The 22,611-nt window shown below is 38.2% G+C and overlaps 1 protein-coding gene, 1 long non-coding RNA gene, 1 other non-coding gene and 1 pseudogene across 3 annotated transcripts; 3 read left to right on the forward strand and 1 right to left on the reverse strand.

The window, feature by feature from the left end:
• Positions 1 to 638: 638 nt before the first annotated feature.
• LOC131776921 (uncharacterized) lies at positions 639 to 1,100 on the reverse strand. The gene has a single exon (XM_059093123.2). The coding sequence runs from the start codon at positions 1,098 to 1,100 to the stop codon at positions 639 to 641; it is 462 nt and encodes a 153-aa protein (XP_058949106.1).
• A 6,334-nt stretch (positions 1,101 to 7,434) lies between these two features.
• LOC131787084 (uncharacterized) lies at positions 7,435 to 13,503 on the forward strand (annotated as a pseudogene).
• Trnat-ggu (transfer RNA threonine (anticodon GGU)) lies at positions 8,313 to 8,386 on the forward strand. The gene has a single exon. It is a non-coding gene; the product is annotated as a tRNA-Thr (tRNA).
• Positions 13,504 to 16,412: 2,909 nt separating the features above from the next.
• Positions 16,413 to 21,068, forward strand: LOC136280981 (uncharacterized). Its single transcript, XR_010717505.1, has 4 exons — positions 16,413 to 17,025; positions 17,609 to 17,708; positions 18,447 to 18,511; positions 18,810 to 21,068. It is a non-coding gene; the product is annotated as an uncharacterized lncRNA (long non-coding RNA).
• The last annotated feature ends 1,543 nt before the right edge of the window (positions 21,069 to 22,611 follow it).

Consider the following 22,611-nt stretch of genomic DNA (forward strand, 5'->3'; position numbering starts at 1 on the left):
GCGACGTGTTAGATGTGTTCCGTTCCTAACCCATCGAAATCGAAACGTATCGTGTTTGTCTTTTGCACATAAGCGAGGAGAAATTGCAAAACTCGATGCGAGGAATAAAAACTTATTTGAGAGAAAATGAAACTTCATGGGAAGAAATAGGTGATGAAATGAAACTCGATAGCAGTTGTATTAAAACTAGATGCGAGAAATTGTAAGCGTCGATGGACTGAAGCTTTCCTAAGGCAACTACAGTTGTTTCCCAAGGAGAGTTAACAGTTCGAACCAATCGATTCCTGAGTTTGTTTGCTTATTTGTATGAAAATTTTGACGTCTGTGATGTTATAAGTTCGAACGAATCGACTCACGAGTTTGTTTACTTATCTGTATGCAAATTTCGACGTCTGTGATGTTGTCAAGGGAACTTATTCAATATTCGGTCGAATTATATTACCCAGTTTCCCCGCGGCAAAATAACAACAAACTTTATTGAATATTAAATCTAGAAGAGCAGCTCATATGTGATCATGACTTTGCAGATGTGGCGGCTCCTAAAAGAGCCATTTTTAGCGACCTGGAAACGTCCTAAAGACGCAACCAGGGCGCGGTGGCTCCTAAAAGAGCCGTTTTTTGATGTTCCAGGTTCTGCTTCAGGTTCTGGTCGCCGGGCCGTTCAGGTAACTGCAGAGTTTGAGAAGGCGGCGGGCAGAAATCTCGTTGCCGTTAAAGTCTTCCCAGTGCTTGAAGATTTTAGATTGAAGCAGCCGGTACTTCTTCCGCTGAATCCTGGACAGCTTCCCGTCTGACACTAGCCTTATCTGAATGGAGACAAGTCTGGCCTCCTGGTGTAGCAGCTCCACCAGCAGGTAGAATGGCAAGTGGACTCTGTTGTTGGCTCTACTGTTAAGACCGTGGTGCCACGCCTCTATGTCGTTGTTGGTGCGGATCGGCAGCATGAAGACAGACCAACAGGATTGAGGCCACATTGTGCTGGTAATCCAGTTCTCCTCTACGTACAAGGCAAGTGCTTCCAGAGCAGTGGTAGTGGCGCGGTCTCTGAGCCGCTGAAACATCGGCGTAATCTCGGCTTCCGGCAGGAAGGGCAGCGCCATGAGTTTTCTAATGTACTTGTAGGTACGGCTTTACTTTCCTTTTATACACACCCCTAGGATCCAAATTTTCACTTCGAAGAAAGCAAGGAATTTGATTGGAGGATCGTTAATTAACACAACATTTGTTTGTTTGTTTGTTTGTTTGAATTTAGTCTCACCTAAAATTAACATATTTTCGCACATCGCCTTGGGTTTAAATGGTGAGAAAAATGATCATTACATTTCCAACATTTCGACTTGTGTTTGGATGAAATAGTTTGCCTTTACACTACGAGATACGAACGAAATGCTGTTGCACAACACCTTCAGTTTTGAACGTGCTATCGACAACATACGTTTATAAAGTTTGAGTACAGACAAGCGAACAAACTTATCGGTTTCGAACGTGCTTTCGACAACATACGTTTATAAAGTTTGAGTACAGACAAGCGAACAAACTTATCTGCCGAACATCCTACTCTCCTCGACTAATCTCTTTATTGGTGGTTGGTGGCGAGAAGACTTCGCTTGGTGGCGAGTACGTTGGTGGCGAGATCGTTCCTTGGTGGCGAGTTCGCTGGTGGCGAGTCTGCTTGGTGGCGAGGTAACTGGATACCCACGGTAAAGATAGGGTTAAGTCGATTCCAAAAGCCTATTGGGAAATTGGCGAGCGTGTACCACAGATAGTACGCAAGACGTCTGGAAAATTTCTATAACCTGGCTACTTACCACCTTGTGCAAAATTACTCGTCCCGTCAGACTTAGGCCTCGATTGGGGATTGGTTAATAGGCCACCAAAAATCCAGACAGAGGCGGAGTTTTCCATACTAATATCTGAGCACTTTGTAAGCTTCGTAAGACGCGTAATTAAGGACACAGTGGTAAAGGGCCCTTCCGCACTGGCTACAAGACGCTGACAGAACTTTTTTCACTTCACCGAAAATCACATCAAAATTTGTCCTTGCTAAATTTCAAATGTACTGCACATATCAGCATCCCCCGGGGAGCCCCTATACATAAGAGGGCGAGGATGCGCACCAGGACCCCTATAAAATTACAAAAAAAGGTACCAGAATCTTATCCATGTGGGAGTGGTGACAACTGATGTCTACCCCTAAAAAGTACCAATTTAAACGCAAAAAATTGAAAAATTCCAAAAAGAAGAACACCTTTATCGATATGCTCCAGAGGCTAAAGTCAGATTATTAAAATCGTCCTAGTAATGCATAAAGCCTCTTTCAGGTATTTTATTGAGCGAAAAACACCTTAAAAGGTACCAGCTAAGTCTCTGGTAGTCCATTAAAGTTTGAGACACTGTAAAAGGTACCAGATCACTGATTTTGACCCCTGAAAGGTACAAGCATCCTCCCCAACTTTCGATCGAAATGATCACATGAAATTCGCTTGGTAATATATAGAAAAAAAACAACACGAGTGATACACATATATCCAAAATCTTTTATCACATAATAAGTTGTAGGACCTGATAGCATCTTCGGAACGGGCCATTGGATTTTTGATTGGGGGAGGTGTTAGGGTGTTGAGCAATAACCCCCGAAAAAATCGAGCACAGCCTTAATGGAAGAAAACATATTGTGCAATTGGCAAAAGGCCCCCCCTCCCCCAGTTCCGCATCAGAAATCTAATTGTCCGTCCCTAAGGCATCCTCGGAGACTCAGGGGCTGTGAGTCGATTTCAAGTCAGGGCGGAAGAGCCTCTGGGGACATTAACGTTCTCTGCTATCTTGGCCATATTGTAAGGGTCCCAATGGGGTTAACCGTTAGCCGTAAAACGGCCAAAATATTTAGCCATTAGACTTAAAAATTGACAAATTTTAACCGTTAGTCGTAAAAAAAGTTAACCGTAAAAAATATCTCTGGTGGAAACAATGGAAAGGTGTTAACCGTTAGCCGGAAATTGGCCAAAACTTTAACCGATAGCCGTAAAAGCCATCACCCCATTGAGACCCTCTATTGTGAAAGACTTTACTACTGTGTAGGGGTTAGATTTTGGCGCGTACAGAAAGCTACGCAAGCGTAAGCGCCAGTTGCTTGACATACCTGCGTGGCCCGTGCGACAAAATAACTTCACGGGATTGGCAAAGTTTCAGTCACAGCAAATTATACGAGAAATCTAGAACGATATAAGTTTACATTACGTCTAACGTTTAAAGCGACATATTAACGCCTGCAACCATTATGTTTTGTACGAACCTCGCAAACTTTATACGTTTTCTTGTGATACTTGCGAAAGTATTCAGTATAATTTCTGGCAAGATTTTCGCGGCCAATCTGATCGATTTCTCTTGCATTGTGTGCTGAGACTGAACCTTTTCACCCCGAGCAAAGCTTCGTCGCACGGCCCAAACAAAGAAGGCGAGCTACTGAGCTTCTTATACATCTCCGTGTTAAAACACATGAAAGGACTCTAAAGCATACTTCACTCTGATTGGGCAGAAAAACACAAAGATTTTCTGCCACCAATCAGCTGCCAGAACAACTGCGACCGTTTGGAACTAGTCTTGTAAGACAATATCCCCAGGGGTTCTTCTGCCCTGACTTGAAATTCACTCACACCCCCTGGGTCTCCGAGGATGTCCCTAAGGTACCTTTTACATTATTCCAAAATAGGTTTCGCTCCAGAACGAAATGAATTTCATACTGCGTTTAATGCAAGATAATTTAGCTTTCTATGCTTCCCTCGCTCCTAAAGAGGATTCATGCAGATATGAGTGTCGCACCCGTTTACTTTATACAGGTACAAAAGGTCGTCCAGAACAAGTGTTTCGTTCTGGAATGAAAAACCTCAATAAACTCATTCAGAAATGACTCGTTTCGAATGATTTTACCCTGGTATCATGTGGCAACCGAGATGAACTCGTTCATGAACAAAACTCATTCCGATATCATGTAAAAGGCCCCTAGAAGTTTTTATTCAAAGAGCATCACGCTTTGCTCTCTTGCCAGAACACTGTCTATAAATTTCAATAGCGTTGAAGCAACCACCCACTTTTAACTGATATGCTGCTACTGAAACAACGATTGTGACCACAAAAGTAAAATACTGTAATATTTTCGATTAAACATAAACAAAAATCTTCATACAGGGTAAATATTCATTTGTGTTGATATCAATTATTGCGTGACTAACTTATGATATACATGGAATAGGGGAAAGTACAACATAAAACCTGGGCTCCTGGCAAAAAGTAATACCCAAGTGTAATATAATAACTGAAACAGCTTATTGATCCTATAAAATCATAAATAAATAGGGTAAGAGTGTTATGTTAGACTTTTTTACAAATTGTAGTGATTTATGCCTCGATATGCCAATAAACGGTGGCGACAAGTAAGCACACCATGTATATTTCATAGTCGCTAGCAAGTAAATTTTGCTGGACTTTGAGTGCGTCTCACGATAGAACAAAACAAATACACAAGGAAATTTTTGCAGTAACTTTATAACCATCCTTTTGTCTTTTAAAAGCTCGAAGCTCAGTAGATTCTGTCATATCGGTCATTGTTAAAACTGTCTTTGTTTTGATGCTACTTTTCGACTTAAAAAAAGTATGTCGGACAAAAATATTCACCAAACAATAAATATTTCTTTGCCAGCCTCAATAATGACAGGGGATTAATTTTATATGACAAAACAAAGGATTATGCCGACAGAAATACCGGAGGTCAAGTAAATTCGTTACATGAGGTCACACAACTCGGGTAATATTCAGGGTGAAAATTTGCATATTTCAGCGCTCGAACGAAAAAATTCATTTCTCGAAAACGAAAATATATTTTCACAAAAAACCTACGCCACAATTATTAGGACATATTGGGCTACAAAATATGAAAGTAGGTGTGAAAAACGAATTGTGGGCGACTTGCCGCTGTTTGTCTGATGCATGTTGACATTAGCTCTAAAAAGCTGACGTTTCGAGCGCCATTTGCTCTAACTAAGCTTAACGCTCAAAACGTCAGCTTTTAATGTCAGCTTTTAACTTCAGCTTTTAAACTCTTAACAGGGGCCAATATAGGTTATCAACTCGGTTGATAATACTAAATTATACTCTCCGGTATCCGCCAGTTTCGCCCCATTTCATATTCAACCCAGTAACTTCGCCCCGTATCAAAATCAAGCTCTACCCGCCATATGACTGATACATGATAAATAAATTCAAACATACTACAAACATATATATCGGTGAAATATGTAAAGCAAATCATCGATGAAATCCAAAGGTTATAAACTGATAAATTAGTGAACTTTGAAATTTAATAATTGAAAAGACAGCTATAGACCCGCATTTAAACAGAGATCGAAAGGTTAGAGACATAAATACTTTTTAAATAACATTACAACCTCACGTCGATTTAAGTGTGTCATTTAGAAGTAGGTGTTAGCGCTGGATTTTGTGCATAGAAAGCTCGATTTATTCCTTTGGGTATTCACTTCGTGGGCCACGTAGAGCCGCCGAAAGCGGAACAACTAAATTCGGATTAAAGCGTCCTAGAAAAGGTGAGATCATTTTGAATGACGAATCTAAGGAACGAAACAACAGCGCAAATATCCTCTAATTACAATAAACGCAAATATTTTTATATAATTGCTCTTAAAGCTGAAAGGCAGACCAAACTGAAAATAGTCCAGAGAAAGAAGGACAGAGATATGCAAGCAAAGTTGTTTGTGCACTGGGATGAATACCAGCAGGGAAAGAAGAGTACCTCGCAACTTCTCAGGTCGTGTTCGTATTTTAATGAACCAACAGCTAATTACTTGAAACCAATTCCCTGAATAGAGTGGAAATAGACTTCAGTCGGAAGTAATCTGTAAGCGGGTCACGCCACATGAATTCAAACTTGCTTGATTCGAATTTACATAAAATATATAACATGTTAGTTGTACAACACAGTCGTTTTAGAAACGCCTTCAATCACAAATAAAAGTTTTTTTTCTTTAATAAAAGCATCATCGAAGCATTATGTATAAGCAAAACACAAAAAACACTGTGCACATGCTTGACGCATTTACATCAACATAAAGCCACGTTCGATAAATTGTCTAATTTGCATGAAATCCACACAATTCTTGTCTCCGTATCTTTCCATAAATACTTTTAAATATAAATCTGTTGCATAAATACAAATGTTAAAGGACATAAAATGTAAGTTAGACATAAAAACACATATTTTATGAGGGGGTCAAACTTGGAGTTGACACGGGTCGAAGTTAAACGGAACGAAAATGAAACGTAAATTCTTTTAAAATATAAATCTGTTGCATAAATACAAGTATTAAAGGACATAAAACGTAAGTTAGACATAAAAACACATATATGATGAAGCGGGTTGAACTTGAAGTTGACACGAGTGGAAGTTACACGGGGCGAAACTGTCGTAATTCTACTCTCCCACCGACGCATCACCACATTTTCCTAACAAAATCAATTCATCATATTTAACACACGTAAAAATGCTTTTCGTAAAAACGCCTTTCGATGTTGGTAGCTTACCGAACTCAAATGAAGTTTGCCGAATGTTCGTTTACCTCAACCGAATTTTAGGTACGTACCATACAATAACCTCACCTCGTATGGGATTCGATGGTTGCCTGCTCTTTCTCCCTAAATTTCTCAAGCTTTTCAAAGGATTGCTCATTATTCTCCCAGAATTACCACAGATTCCTTTCGTTCCGAACTTCCTGTGTAAAGAATCCCAGCTAGGCAAAAACCGAATTTACTGTGAAACTTTCGATTTCTGGGCATGACGTTTTTCCGCTGGCAGAAACACAACGGTGCCAGTAGTTCTAACGAGATTTCAGCAGATCAATGAATAGTAATTAACAAAGCCATGGGCGCAAAAGCATGACTGTATGCGAGTGTAGGATAATGGAAGAAACAAGTTACAGTCCAATTCAGGTGTAACTGCTTCAGGGTTATTTTATCACAGTGCATTGCATTTTCATGTGACCTTGCTTCTTCCTTGTCCCATAACGTGCTTTTTTAAACACTGACTCAACTTCCGCCTATTTTGATTAGAATTACATAATTAAATAAAATCTCGCATTCTGATTGGTCAACGAAGCGAAGTATTTAGCGTGGAATTACGAGTTGAAAACGAGGCTAAGTGATATTGTTTCGCATCTACGTAAATATAACAACCTTCGCCAAATCGTAACAAAGTTTTCTACGATGTCATTTTAAACTGTTATCAAAACCATTGTCACCTTTTAAAGAGCCAAAAACGAACAAAAGCGTTTTGCAAAGTGAGTCAGAGGTTCTTCCCTGTTTTTAAATGAACTACAAACTCTTGGAGAGGCATAAAAGTGAGAAAATCCTGTGAACACGGCCTAGAAAATGGCAAGCAAGAGCTCAACCACACAAGACGAAGAAGCGACAACGGAAGAAGTGCCAGGGTCGATTGCCATACATGCAGAAGAGGAAATAAATACCTTTAATCGCGATGTTAAACTTTCAGCCCTTTCGGTTGGACATTTCATTTCTTTCAGTTTTGCCACAAGAGAGATAAAAGGTGTAAATTAATTTCCTTCTCGAGCAAATGATTTGGAAATTTGAAAAAAGATGTTAAAGATAAACAGCTTGTAAATTCAGTGAAATACCACTATTATCCTCAAAATAGTGTGAAGCTTGTTAAAAAGTTTGAAGACAAATGTAAAAACAAGCGCAAGATAAAAATAAAGTTGTCGAAGATTCAAATGTGTACCACTGACCTTGCTTCCTATTCGCTCTCGCAATGACAGTTCTGACAGTTTACATTGAAATGGTTTTCTGGGGCACGCGCTCAGGATAAAAACAAACAATATTAATATTGTGATAAGAATACATGAAAGTCATATATTTGTACTGCGGAAAATACATTTTAAGCAAATGAAGATCATCACAGTATATACTCAACTTAAGCAGTTGAGAAATAAGGCCTGAAAAAAATTCAGGCCTGAACGGGAATCGAACCCATGACCTCTGCGATACCGGTGCAGCGTTCTAACCAACTGAGCCATCAAGCCAACTGGGAGCTGGTCAATTGTGAGTTCGTTATATACCCGTGGATGGAGAAGGTGTGATAAGAATACATGAAAGTCATATATTTGTACTGCGGAAAATACATTACATAAAATGTATTTTCCGCAGTACAAATATATGACTTTCATGTATTCTTATCACACCTTCTCCATCCACGGGTATATAACGAACTCACAATTGACCAGCTCCCAGTTGGCTTGATGGCTCAGTTGGTTAGAGCGCTGCACCGGTATCGCAGAGGTCATGGGTTCGATTCCCGTTCAGGCCTGAATTTTTTTCAGGCCTTATTTCTCAACTGCTTAAGTTGAGTATATACTGTGATGATCTTCATTTGCTTAAAAAATATTAATATTGTTTTCATGTTTAACTCGTGAATTGCGCGCATGCGCAAGAGCTAATTGTAGATACGATGTGGGGAATAGCACTCGCTCGCTCGATCGGTCGATTCCTGTAAAATTTTTTCCGATTTTAGGCTTTTGAGTGCATTTGATAGTTTTTGGTGAGCAATAAACGAACGAAATGGCGACCTTTGTTGCTAAGAATAGTGGTGGGGTGACAAAGAAGCCAATGATAATCTTAAAGAGTTTTTTTTTTCCTTTTAGTTTCAACAAGCGGCGCCAGCGACTGGAAGGCATCCAAGGATTCACACTGAAATAACAGAACAACCTTCGTTTTTCATAAAATTGTAATTTACAGTCCTTGAACTTGAGAACAGTTCGAAGATTCATTGAAAATATCACTTACTGCGAAGCGCTCGGAGTTTACAGATGTTCAAAAGCTTTTTCCGTTACGGCGTGAGATTGAGGACAAAATCGATCATAACGTTTCGTATCTTGTGTTTTTCCTGTGTGAAGCAACAAAAGATGCCGGCGACTGACGAAATTACAAGTTAACACGAAAATCAAATAACACCTAAACACAATTTTAGCTACCAATTTTCCGTGAATTTTTAAAGAACAATTTTCTTTTGAGTTTCAAGACAATTTGAAGATTCAAAATACATATTACGTACTAAAATGCTTAGGTTATACACCACAAAATTGATAAATAGGCCTGAAATGAAATTCTATCTTGTTATTGATTATACGTTGCCTAGCACGTGACTAAAATCTACCCAGGCGGAGATCCAAAATGACGGTGGCAGTCTTGGCTTAGGTGTATCACTCAAAACTCGTTCCTGTTTGTCTCATTTGATAAAGAGGGAATCGTTATTGTTTTCATTAAGACAGTATTGCCTTGATTTTCTAATATTTACAATGATAGACTGTAAATTTCACTTTTCACGCACATTTACTTCCAACTTTTCTTTTGAACCAGAAATAGAAATGATATACGTTTAAAACACATGACATCATCCACCCTTGTCAAATGCAATAGCATAATCATTTCAATTGTAATGCCTTCTTATCCCAACGTTACTTTGTTTCTTTGCTACAATAGCGAACACTGAACTACTGCTCGTACTCTGGATATGACAATCAACCACAAAACTCCCTAAACCAGATAACATTAAACATAATCCAAAAAATCATGTGTCAATTCACGAGTTTGCTCACAGAGCACTTTGATTTCTTATTTTGATGCAATTATGAGATTCAAGGAAAATCCATTACCTGACTTGTGAATTCCGCGTTAAGTTGCACTTGAAAACCGATATCGCACTCATCGCTTCGCGATTCATGCGATATCGGTTTTCGCTTGCAATTTAACTCGGAATTCTCTCGTCAGGTGATGAATTTTCCTATAAAAATTTACACTTTATGAAGAGAAATCAGTTAAAACGTTTTTGTATTTATTTCTGGTCATTTGTTGTCTTGAATGTTTGACAACTCCAACTTGATATGGCCCGGTCGCCTGAGGGGGGAGGGGGAAATGTTATGGACCGGTCGCCTGAGGGGGGATGGTGGAGGGTTTTGGATGAGTCACGATTAAGTTTACACGATACCCCCTCTTAGGCTGATTATCTCTCGTTAGCAATAATGCTTTTCACGATTTATCTGTTTCTATAACTTTCTAAAAAGTTTTAACCTTAGTTCATTTTAACTCTTTTGGTACAGGAAAAGCCTCCAATCAACGATCAGAGAGAAAATGGCGTATGACACAAAGGACATCCATAATTGTCTACCTTGTCTTCCATTTGATCAGCAGTCTTGTGATTTGCACCAGAGCAGACCTAATAAGTGAGTGCACCAACGCCACTATTTGTATTGGAACCTATGCTGACATCTACAAATCCTTAGCATCAGGTGTGAACAGTTTTAACATCGAATCCGCCTTTTATCCGGCAAATGAGCCTTCCTCAGTTCTAGTCTTCGTCAATATATATGGTCAGAATGAACCAGATAAAGCAGGCAACGATTCCATGCCTGCTGTAATGAAATACACATGGAGTTTAAGAAGCCTTTATACTGCTTTTCCCGCTGTTTTCCTGGAGATCTCATCCCCTTTTCTCGATACTGGTAACTCCACGCACGCAAGAACTAAACATCACGATTCCATACTTTTGCTGCAATGTTTCTGTAAAAGACAGGAAAAGAATGATTAAAACTGTACTGGTTGCCGTAAGTATTTCAAATAGCTATTTTCTTATTAGCACACAAAGCCCCATTCGCGAATTCAAGATGTTAGCGCAATGCTCAACCAGTTTGCTTAGAAATTCCGAAAAGTTTCTGATGAGTCTTTTGGCTGAGACGAAACGCAGCATGTTATCAACCACGAAATATTTTTTCACAAGTATTTGACAATTTTCCATGGTAGAAATAATTAAAAATGTCCGTAATACAAAAGGCACTCATTCAACTAAATTTCAATCTCACTTTACCTAAACCGTCACGTTCACATTTTTCTTTTCTACAAAAATATTTCGGAATCATCCTCACTGATACATTTTGAGTGGTTTGTGTATCAATATGCTGTTGCTGCTGCTGGACGCCCAGCCGTCGCCTGGGTCCCCATACGGGACATTTAAGTTTTTCGTGCATGCCCGGTGACGGCATCCTCGAACGGTGCCACGAGGCCATCGAGTTAACACCTTTTTATCTCGTTCGGTTTTTCGATTTTTGGTCTTAATGTTAGATTAGACAATGCAAAATTTTGTGAGAGTTTTCTCAAAGCCCTCGTGAAGGATTTTGGATTAAAGTTTGATATTTCGAATGGTTAGTCACCGTTCGCGGCAACAATGCTTTCCTGAGTAGTTTGAGAATGGAAAGTTTATACCCTCCGTAACAAACAGGTATTTCTTTACATCCCTAGCTCTACGAGGGCCATTTCTGTACAAAGGCCACTGTCTCCTGTGTGGAGAGGGTTCAGTTATATTAAGTCACTCAAACTCAGTAAAATGTTACAGACTAGCTTAGTTTTTGTGCTTTTTCAGGTTGTCTGTGTTCACTTAGTGTTTCAGATATCGGGCCTTGGCGGTCAGAAAACTTGATCTTGTAAACCAGTTTTTGTCTTTTGTTAGGTTTGTCTTTGTCTTATGCCATTCATTTAGCAATGGTTACGGCGTAGCTGTCAGTCAGGGTGCAAGAATTGTAAAAGTTATGTTAGGCTTGTAAGATTTCATCTATCCCCGGCCTCGTTACTATGCCCTCTTAACACAAAATTTGAGGGCAGGTAAGAAGGTTGGCGAGCCGATTGGTTCTTAGGGCAGGCAAAATTTTCTCCTTCCTCTGCCCACAGGTAGTGCTAACACTTCGTTAAATTCTCTTGTTATATTTTCGTGAATTAATAAGCAAGCATTTCACCGCGTTGGATTGCCAAAGGACTCCTGTTTACGCATCTGAGTTGAAACCATTTTAGGAAAATCCCATCAAATTTCCATGAAGGAAAACCCTTCTTGGATCAGTTGGTGCGAGTTATTTAATTGGCTAATGATATACAATACCGATGACATCAGGAGCAAGCCTCTAGTCAACCTATCAGACGGGAAGAGGAAGAACATGCCAGGGGACATATATATATATATATATATATATCACAGCATATACATATAAGATTTATGTTATTGGCAAATCAATGAGTGGTTTATAACGTCTAATTTACTGACTGCCAAAAGCCTTTTAAATCGAAAATGATGACTTCCGCTTAGTTGTCGAAACCTCCGTCAGTGACCGCTATCTCCAGAACTGCTTAAATAAAATACTCCTGCTATCACCAAAAACGGTTTTTCACTGTTATATGCTCCACTCTTATAATCAGGTCTGATGTATAATTTTTTTTCAGCTTCAAGACCTTGCTGTAACTCCTGGTTTGCGAGATCCACGCTTGAATTTTGCAGAATCTGTCATAGAAGGGCACATCCCAGACATGGAGACTACTGATCGTTCTTATTTAAGGGTAGTTTTGTGGTTTTCTTTCCTGTGTCCCATGTTTTTTGGTCCATTTTTATATTTTTGGGTCTTACAATACTTAAAAGATGACACTCAAGGCACATCACTCTCCGCGGGTGACGATGGAAACCGTAGTAGGGTGGATTATATTTGTCGTAGAAACGAAGAACCATTGATATGTTCAGTAACTCTATTTTGTTGTTTCCTGTTGCTGATAGAGGTCATGTTTGTTTTAGCTAGAGTGTGGACATCCACCGAAATTTCAAAAAGAGGAAATATGTCGCGAGACTTTATTGTACTCCTTGCACATATACCAGAATGGTTAGTGATGTGCTGTTGTAGCTGCCTCTGTTGTGAAGATTTGGATATTAGTTCACTTTTCAGCAGATTATTGCTGATTATGTGCACGAGCTTGGTTAGTTACCATTTGGGCTGGGTTGCGGTGGGTATCATGGTTAATCCAGCTTGGGGCGTTTCTATTTTGTTGATACTTTCCTTTTTTGGCATTACCTTATTTTTTGTAATCAATGAAACAACCCACGGAAATGACTTTCGCCTTTCTACCCTTTTCGCATATACACCTGGCTTCCTTGGTCTCTGCTTTGTTGTCGTCCCTCCAGTATTAGTTGGACAGTCATTTTATGGTCGGGAAACTGCAGATGATATTCTAAAAGCAGCGTTATTGTCTGTTACCGATGCTGTGCCATGGCTGTACTTCAAATCTCGCAAAGCTTCCTCTAATACTTCACAGTGTGTTGAGGCTGCAAAGCAAGCAGCAGCTGCAGCGAGGGCTCTGACCGAAAAAATAACTGTACCTCAGGGTGATGGGACTGAGGTTCATTCTGCAATTGTGGCAGCAGCTATAGCTACATCCTCTGCAGCCGGTGCAGCTGCGGCCGCGGCTGAAGCTGTGGCTGTTGCTTTGGCTGCAGCCAAGAATGAAAATTCAAAACTTAAAACCGCGCAAGGTGGAAACGAAAATAGCACCCCAAATGGAAATGGATTAAGCGAGGAGACACATCCCCTATACGAAATCCAAAGTGCCTCCGGACGTTAAAACATCGAGTCTCCATCGCTTTGAATCAATGTTGGTCTGCTTCCCCACTTCCCCCTCCTTGCTCTTACCTTTCGTGCAGGCTCTCTAAAAAAAATTAATCCTCGCGTTCTTGCCTTGGTTTTAATGGCGGTGGTCTAACAGTTTATGTAAGAGTACCAAGCGTTCGCTCGTCAAAAATGCTCTTGCTTCATATTAAGGACAGATAATAATATTACGCAAGTTTTAGCTAGAAGTAAAACTCGCTCCTCGGGGCTTATGTGGCCTGGTACATTTTTGACTTCACTTTGCTTGCTCCTAGAGAGCTCTAGCTCTTATTTCGTAGTTTATAACATGATATCGATTTCCTGTGACGTCTTTGGTACACACCCCATTGATTTAGACTTCATAGAAATAAAAGTATGCAAGCAAAGATATTTTATCATCTTGTTTAGTCATATAATCAAACCTCCGCTACTCTCGGCTCTCACTGAATATGACAATCTCATTCATTCCTTTTTGAAATAATTTCTCATCTCCCTTTGACGGCTAGCTCTCCTCAACATCCGGCATTTTTCTCTGCCCTCAAAGTGGCCGAAGTGGAAAAGTTCGACTGTATTTGTTATCAGTAGCGTTTGAACAGATTAGGAGGAAAACGTTTTGTAACGATAGAACATATAGCATATCAGCTTGATGCATTTTGAATTCATCTCTCAAAGCAATTGTTTAAATAAATATTCTTTTTTCCTTCTTTGTAATTAGTGCTATGATTCTCCGAGACTTGGACGTTTGTCATTAAGAAAATCTTACGACAATATTGCAATAGAGTCAGTTTTATTAAGTCACAAACATCAATGTTTTCATAGTATGATGATATTAATATAGTCTAAGTATGAAACTCACTTTCACTCTCATTGATTGTTTACATATTTTAATTTTTTATATCTTTCCTTTGTACTGCAGTTTTTACCTTAGTGTTAGGCAGGCATTTTATGGAAGGGAAAGTATCCATTAAACTACGAACATGCCGTTTTTCTCGGCATCTTACAGTAATGTTATGGATAGTTTTGTAATCTCGAAGTGAAAAAACCTGTAACCCGAAACTGTTCCTCTTCAAGCGGTGGCTTCGAGCTCCAAAAATAGGTTGAGGAGGAAAAGGTTTGCGTCTTAACTCCCCAATACGGATTGAGCGTTTAAATGCACATACGCATATCCCAGCTATTGATTCCAAGGTAACCATGAACTTTTTGAGGCCCTAAAAAGGATTCAAATCCACAGAATAGTTTCCGTACCCCGTTCGAACTAGGGACTTTCCACCTGAACAAAAACGATAACGTAAACTGGCCACCGTCAAGAGTTTAAAAGCTTTCCTAAAATGCAGTGGTCGTTTCCTTTTTCCTGTTCCTTTCTCAAACTCCAACTGAAGAGCCACGTGTACTTTCCCCATGTGCCGGGTTACCAAGCTGTAAATAGCGTTACAAATCAACTGCTACTGACGGCGGCGACAAGAAACGCAGTTCTTCGAATTCACTATGTTTTAGCCTTGTTCTGGTGATTTTTATTTCGGTGCGGGAAAGCCCATCTTATGGAATAATGCAAGCAGGACAAAAGCTAGGGATTGTGTACATTGGCGAGGCTGGTGGCAAGGTCAGTGCGGAAACGTTTTCAGTGACTGGTTTTATTTACTTACTTGTATTTGATCTGATCAAGTACTAATCAAGAGCTTATTTGTAATCTTGCGATTTAAATTGCTGATGTTCTCATGATCAGTTATTTCAGTGGAATCTCTTCAGTTAATCAAAATTAATAATAACGAGAATCACTTCGTGAATTTTACCGGGGCTACTTTTGCCTTGGTAACCCACGTTTAGACTAGCATGCATAAGGGTTGTTTACATCACCAAGTTTGTCGCGCGATATGAAAGTCTATTTTATCACAAATATTCTTTTGAGAAAAAAATTGTAATTCCGGAAGACTTGTTCCAATAACACACGGTGCCCGCGTTTTTAAAAACTTAAGACGTAGTATAATCAATATCACTTTGTTTTTTCCGTATTTATGGGCAATTTTGGTGGATTTTCAAAGTTTTTGAAAGCGATTTAATCGGTTGCCATGGAAATTGTATTGTTTACACTTCATTTTCTGTTTTAGAAGACTGGTGACTAGTTTTCGGAATACAGGAGACACCTTAAGGATACATACACAACCTTGTTTTGGTAAATTTCGTAGTGTTAAACGAAACAGAAGGAGATTTGTTTATATTCAATACACAAAGAAGGAAAGCGCAGCGACAAAATCGTTCTAGATCGAGAAAGAGCAAGCAAAAGTAGCGGAGAATCAGAGTGTGACGAAGGCCACGTGGAAACCGCCGAACACCAAAATACTGAGAAACGATTGCCAGCTTCTGTTCGCAGACTCAAGGAATAGTACAGCGATTCTTCTGAAAACTGCACTAGCGAGGAGGAAATTGATTCAGGAGTACCAGAAGGACTTCGTTTTATTAACATTTCAGTTCTTGCCTCTTTGGCTTCGGTATAAGAATCGATGAAATCCTTTTGAAGAGAAACTTTTTTAACACGCTACTCTTATTCTCGAGACGTCTTAAAAATCGCAGTGAAATTCTGCTTGGTTCACGGGCACGTCTATAGCGCTTTGTAATAAACTTACGTTTTACAAGAGATTGATGTAAAGATAGTTTTGATATATGTTCGCTTTGATTCTCGATAAAAGGTTCACTCGTAAGTGGTCGCTCGTAAATACGTCTCTCTAAACATTGAGTACCCTCCATTGCCTCGTGTTTTTCTCAAAATCCTCAAAATGACGCACATCAGTCCAACTGAGCCAGCAATGCATCTGACCAAAATTACTATGACAACGATTTTGTCACAGCGGAAAGCGAGGCCCTGGAAACGAGACATTGAAACAACGAAAGGAACAGACAGCATTTTATAATTTCGAGGTTCTCACTTTCGATCTATATGTATTGAAAGTCAGCCTGATAGGAGGGAATAGTGGACTCTAACAAAGGGAATAGTGGTTCAAGTTATTGCAATGTTAACGTGTAATTGGAATTCCATACTTCCAAGGGGTTTAATGTATAACTGTACACGTGATGACAACTACTGTTGGGCTGCAGAGCTTATTGTTAATTTTAGTGGCTCAAGGCATCAAGGAACTAAAGATGCAGCATTTAAAATCCACACAGCTCTAACAATTCCCCTAGTTTGCTCCTTTGTAGGCTATCTTTGGTGGTGATCGAGTACAGATCCAATATTGAGGCCACTCTTCTAGAACAGACCATTTTTTAATTACTTAAATCTTCATTACTTAATGGATGCATTTTCTGGATGTTTTGTAAAATATTAAGTACTATGACAGGATGTGAATTACCTTTTGTTTACTAATCACAAATTTTTTTGTGCTTTTACATCACTTTAAGTTTTTTGTTTTATTCCTTGTTTTTCTCCATACCATCCTTTGTAGCACAAATGTTCTCTCTTCTTGACAAAAACAATGTTCATCCAGTTAAAAAGTTTAGATTTGAGGTAAGTGATTTCAATTTTCTCTTCCTACAGTTACTCAATAAAACCCTATGGAATTTATCAATTTTTTTGTCAGGGTTTATCCAAAATCAAAGGTCTCCACATTAAGTTATGGACCTCATTTTTTCAGCTGGCATTTATAGCCCAAAGGCAACGCATGCAGACCATAAATCTGAGGGTTAAAAGACAAGGTTCTGTAACTTACAGTAGTGACCAAGAAAACAAGATTAGTACAATATTTATGTAATATATTTAAACAAACTTTTGAATTTAGCGGGCCATACAGGGAAATACAGCCCCCTAAATTGACCAATCATATCGCACATATTAACTGAGAGATGTAATCTGCTACATTATTGTTTGTTGTTGTGTTACTGGAATGCAAAACATATTCGTCATTTTAAGCAAAAACACTTAATATTCAAAGATGCACATGTGCCCTCTCTGAAAAGTGACTTATTAATATTTGATTTGTATTTGAAAATTATACAAGGCACCATGCTATTACACTTGTATGCTGTATAGATTCCTTTTCCCTGTTTCTAGTTTGTGGATTTACAGTAAAAGCTTTGTATTGCTTCATCAGGCAAAAGTTAATGTTGTTAAAGATGACAATGGTGCTAACATCTTTGCATATGGATTTGACTTATCAAGAGAAAGAACAAGTGGATGCTATTTCTATGAATGTAATGGTAGTGAAATGTTTGTTGCCTCTCTGACTAGCCTTTAAAAAACAATGTTTTCCAATCATTAAATAAACAAGAATAATTGTTAAATAGTCGCAAGTCTTGGCATTTTGTTTATTAAAGTTAACTCACTGTTGACTAACTTATAATTAATTCAGAAGCATGGCATTTGTCTTGCAAAAATGCCGAAAAAGGTAGTCTAATTTGCTAAGTACATGTTTAAAGAAATGATTGGTTAAAAATTAGTTCAGCTAACTGAAAGGGACCTCAAGGTATTCACAACTACAATTGTTTCCAATAGTAAAACATTTACTAAGATAAACATGTGAAATCTATTAAAGTTCACACAGACAATCAGACAATCAGTGAAATCAGCAGATGTAGACAAGTACAGGTAGTGTGTTGACACCTGTAACTTTATTGCACCATATTATTTGTATGTGCAGTACCATGACTGGGCTCTGTAGAGATAATCATGACAATTTGTTAATGGCTTTGTGTATTAAAAGTTCATAATTTTGAAAGTATTTCTCTCTCTAATAATTAAAACCATACAGAATGTAATTGTAAAGTCAAGGAGGAACCTGAAAAGGATTTTCTTATGCATTGTGTGATCTAAACAGAATGCAAAGCTTAGGGTGGAGTTTGCATGATGACAGATTAGAATCATTTGATTCATTTATCTTCTGAAAACACTCAATTTTTACATTCAATACCTTTGTTCTTTTTCTACCTTAGGGAGGGACATTGTGGTGGCATAGCACCTGGCCTTAAAGTTTTTCACAAAAATGGTGTAACAGTCGGTAAGTTATCATCAGGAATTAAAAACTAAATCATTTTTGAACAAACCTTATGGGAAAAGAATTGCCTTTGAGTATTCAACATCCTGATGAAGCCATTGCAGGCTAATTATATGCCTTAATTTGGTTCATCAATGCAAAAGAAGGTTATGAACAATAAACATTTTCATTTTGGGACAATGATAAAGTTCAGCTCCCCAGAAACTATCTTAATTTGCTCTTTCTTTTGTTTGTGTTTGGGATTGGGATGTTTGCTGGCTATGATATAAGCTTACTTGATATTTCTTTTGATTGTCCATAGTCAATGTTTCACACATGTACAGCAGCTTAGAAGATGGAAAAACAGAGAGCAATGAACAAACAGAGTCTGCATCAGTTGTGTGAATGTCCAATGTAGTATTGCAGTTTAGGCCCTAATTTGTTTCTGTACTGAAAAATAAGCCACACGCATACTGAAGATAAAAGAGAACATCTTTTTAAGCTCAGCAGCTTAGAGTTACATGCATCATTTTGCATTCAAATTCTCCAAGCACCAACTGGGTGACTAAAGTAAAAGCTTAATTGATAAGAGAGTCATATTTATATGCTTGCAATCAATCAAAATTTTATGCGACTGTATCATAGACATTTTTGGATGAATTATGAAGAGATGCCACAGAATACCATTGAACCCTTTAACTCTCAGAAGTTATTAAAATCCAACTTCTCCCTGTAATATCCATACATCATCCAGCAAACAGGCAACAAGAATACTCAAACATATCAAGTAGAAGTTGTCTTGATCTAACACCAAATTCTTGGAACTAATTTAAAAGGAAATAATTATGTAGTAGCTGGTAGGGAGAATTGACTATCAGATCTGAGAGTTGAAGGGTTTAAAGCAAATTTTAAAATGGTTATAGATGGTAACTTTTAATGTTGATGATGATTGCATATTGGAACTTTTAGTTAAACACATATTTTTTGCCACCTCTTGGTGACACTAGGAGTATTGTTGGGTCATGTTGTGATTCTTCTGCAACTTAAATTTAGTCAGTTTTGATTTGGGATTGGCAGGGTAACAAAAAAAAAAAAAGCTGCCATGAGAAACATATTTTGGTACACACAAGCAGTGAAGGAAAAGATGCAACATTTAAATTTTGCTAAAACAGATATGTATTGCATACCTACTAGGGTTGCAAAGTGTCTTAGAGAACACATAATATTGCATATTTACCTTGTAAAGAAATGGCCAATTATTGTGATTAAGACTTACACATCTGAAAAGAAAAAAGTATTGGCATGTAAGAGTGAGGTATGTGCATTCAAATCTCTGTAGGCTTAATGCTATAAACTTACAGAGAGGTAATTACTTATATTTTCTCTTAACCCTTTACACCCTAACATGAGTATGCATATTCTCCATACTGTTCTCCATACATTTTCAAAGAGGCTGACAAGGAGAATTTGTGTAACGGTCAAGAGCTGCTTTAGTTGGTGATCATCTCCTCTATTCTCCTAACTTTCATGTTTGATTTAGGGGTGAAATAGAAAGGAGAAATTAGATGCAAGTCAGTCTTAGGGGCTCAAGGGTTAACTTTGTGTAGGCAGAGCTCCACACAGCTGTCTAGACTGTGTTTTGTTTTATAAAACTTTATTGCTGCTTAATATCTGATAGGTAATTGCAAAATAAACTTAGAGGTAAATAAATAGAAGACAATATGAAAACAATAATATATTATATAGGAAATTAATACTTATTAACAAACTTGAGTTGAAAACAGAGAGCTGGAACAAACGAGAAGAGTGCATACCCAGTGAATAAGCTTTACATTACATTGTAAAGATATCTGAGTTAAACAGCTTATTGTAACTGTCTGTTAGACTAGCTTGTATGCAACAGATCAATAAATCTATCAGGTCTGGCAAGGAGAATAAAAAGTATTAGTAAATTTAGTTCTGAGCTTTTTTTCACAATGTTAGAGGATTATAATTAGCACCTTAAATTATTTGGAATAATCAACTATGGTGAATCAAAGACCTTAATGAAATTGCTGACTAAGATAAAGCTTAAATTTAATAAATATAGAATTTATGTAACTGTTTCTACTTTAGTTACGACCATTAAGGAAATGTATGGAAACAATACCGGTAGAACTTTATTATCCTAACACTTATTAATCAAAGTGCTACTTGACTAAACTCCAAAAACAGAGATCTCATGAGAGTATTCATTTATCTAGATAAATCTTGAACCAATAAAGAATGAAATGAGTCAGTTCCCAAACATAGAATGATATGTTGATCAAAAATAGCTATCTATATCTATTTATGGCTTATGGGTCAGTCAATTGGCACTTGGATTAATTGTCAAAATGTTTGTGCGTATATAATTTTGTCTGCCTTTTTTCCATATAACACTCTTGTCCCACACTTCACTGAAGCTGAAACTGGAGGCAAAATATGCTTTCTTTTACTTAGCTCTACACTGAACATGTTTAACATTTGAGTCTTGCCTGCGTTTGGTTCATTTAATTACTGCGTTTACTGGTTTTTTGTTGTTGGTGTTTTTTTTTCAAATTCGTCTGATTTAGGTACAGCTGTACATGATTCAACCGTTCTGAGAACAAGCAGAGATAAATACAAAAGAATCTTTTACAGCAACAGATACAGTCACTGTTGTAAAAGGTATACCATGTGCTTATCAGTAATTTAATATGCAAGGGGGAGAGACTGAGACCGATCAGCGATATTACACTTTTTTACTCCAATTTTTTGTAACATCTATATTCTGGTGCTTTGCCTCAATCCCTTTAAAACTCAAAGTTGATTAAGATGTAATTTCTCATATCATCTTTAATTAGAGCCTCTTTTTGCCATAAGAGGTGTTGAAATTATTGGCATTTTCCTTTTTTCGTTGTTCGTGTTTGACTTGATTATTTGATTACTAATCACCGACTGGAAGCGACTGTTGAATGTAAGCGCAGAGTGACACAGATCAGAAATGGATGATGACGTTTAATCAATAGGAATAGGTTTAATACAGTACGTGAATGGTTTTATTGTAATTTTTGAAGAACGCATCCTTGTAAGTTTAGAGGAAAAACCTTGTGAAACCAGTGAGGAAAATGTATTAAAGAAAAAAAACGTGATTCTTCAAGTGTGGTTTGTTTGTGTTTAGCGACATTAATTAGATTCTTTTCAGCGAACAGAAACCGAGAAATTCCCAACAGGGGCAAGAATTTGTTTTAGGGCCGAACTATTACTACAGTAAAGCAAATCGAGAGAGAAAGAGCACAACTTATTTGTAGACACTCATCATTTCTGCCTTTTCCTTTTTTGCTTTTACTCGCAAGTTTGGCGAGGATTGTTCAATACCACGGATTGTAACGAGTCGTAAATTTAAAGTGACTCATCGATCTGAAATGTGTTTACGAGTCGTACGCTCCTAACGCGCGAGTCGTCTGTTGTATTAACGAGTCGTCTGTTGTATTCACGAGTCGTAAGATCGTGGTGTCGATCCATAAATGTTATTAAAGAGACTTTTTTCGCCACTTGAGAGTCTTTCAGGCCATGGTGGATTTTGTCGTTTCGTACGATCCCTAGAGATCGTGTGAAAAATTCACGAATCGTGTGACCCGTACGTATCGCCTAATGTATTCTCGGGTCGTGTTGTCGTGAACCTTATTAGGGATACTTGGATTTTGTCTGCTAACCTGGTGGTGTGTCGTGCACTTTGTGTGTTGCTCTTTGGTAGAACTAGTTACACCCTTGTTGTTTGCATGTGCACTGAGCAAGTGATCCGCTCCTATCGTGCAGATCAAGCGTGCATTTTAATCCACGCGTCGACACACTTGGTCATGGCCAGAGAGACTCTAAGTCTCTCTTATGAGGTGTACAGATCGACCGGAAAACTTGACTACTCGTGAATACAATAGCAAATCTCCTTGTCGCCTAATATTTCTCCTAAAGTAAAATTTACTAGTTCCATAATAAATCTTATGTCTCTTCATCGTTCTTGTATTATGTTGCCTTAATTCCTTTTAAAATTTTACGATTTTAGGCGCCACCTTTGTGAGCGAGGACAACAAGGCATTGAATCAGTTACACTCTGCTGAAAGAGA

This window comes from Pocillopora verrucosa, chromosome 5 (assembly GCF_036669915.1).
Source record: "Pocillopora verrucosa isolate sample1 chromosome 5, ASM3666991v2, whole genome shotgun sequence".
In the NCBI taxonomy this organism is placed as follows: domain Eukaryota; kingdom Metazoa; phylum Cnidaria; class Anthozoa; order Scleractinia; family Pocilloporidae; genus Pocillopora; species Pocillopora verrucosa.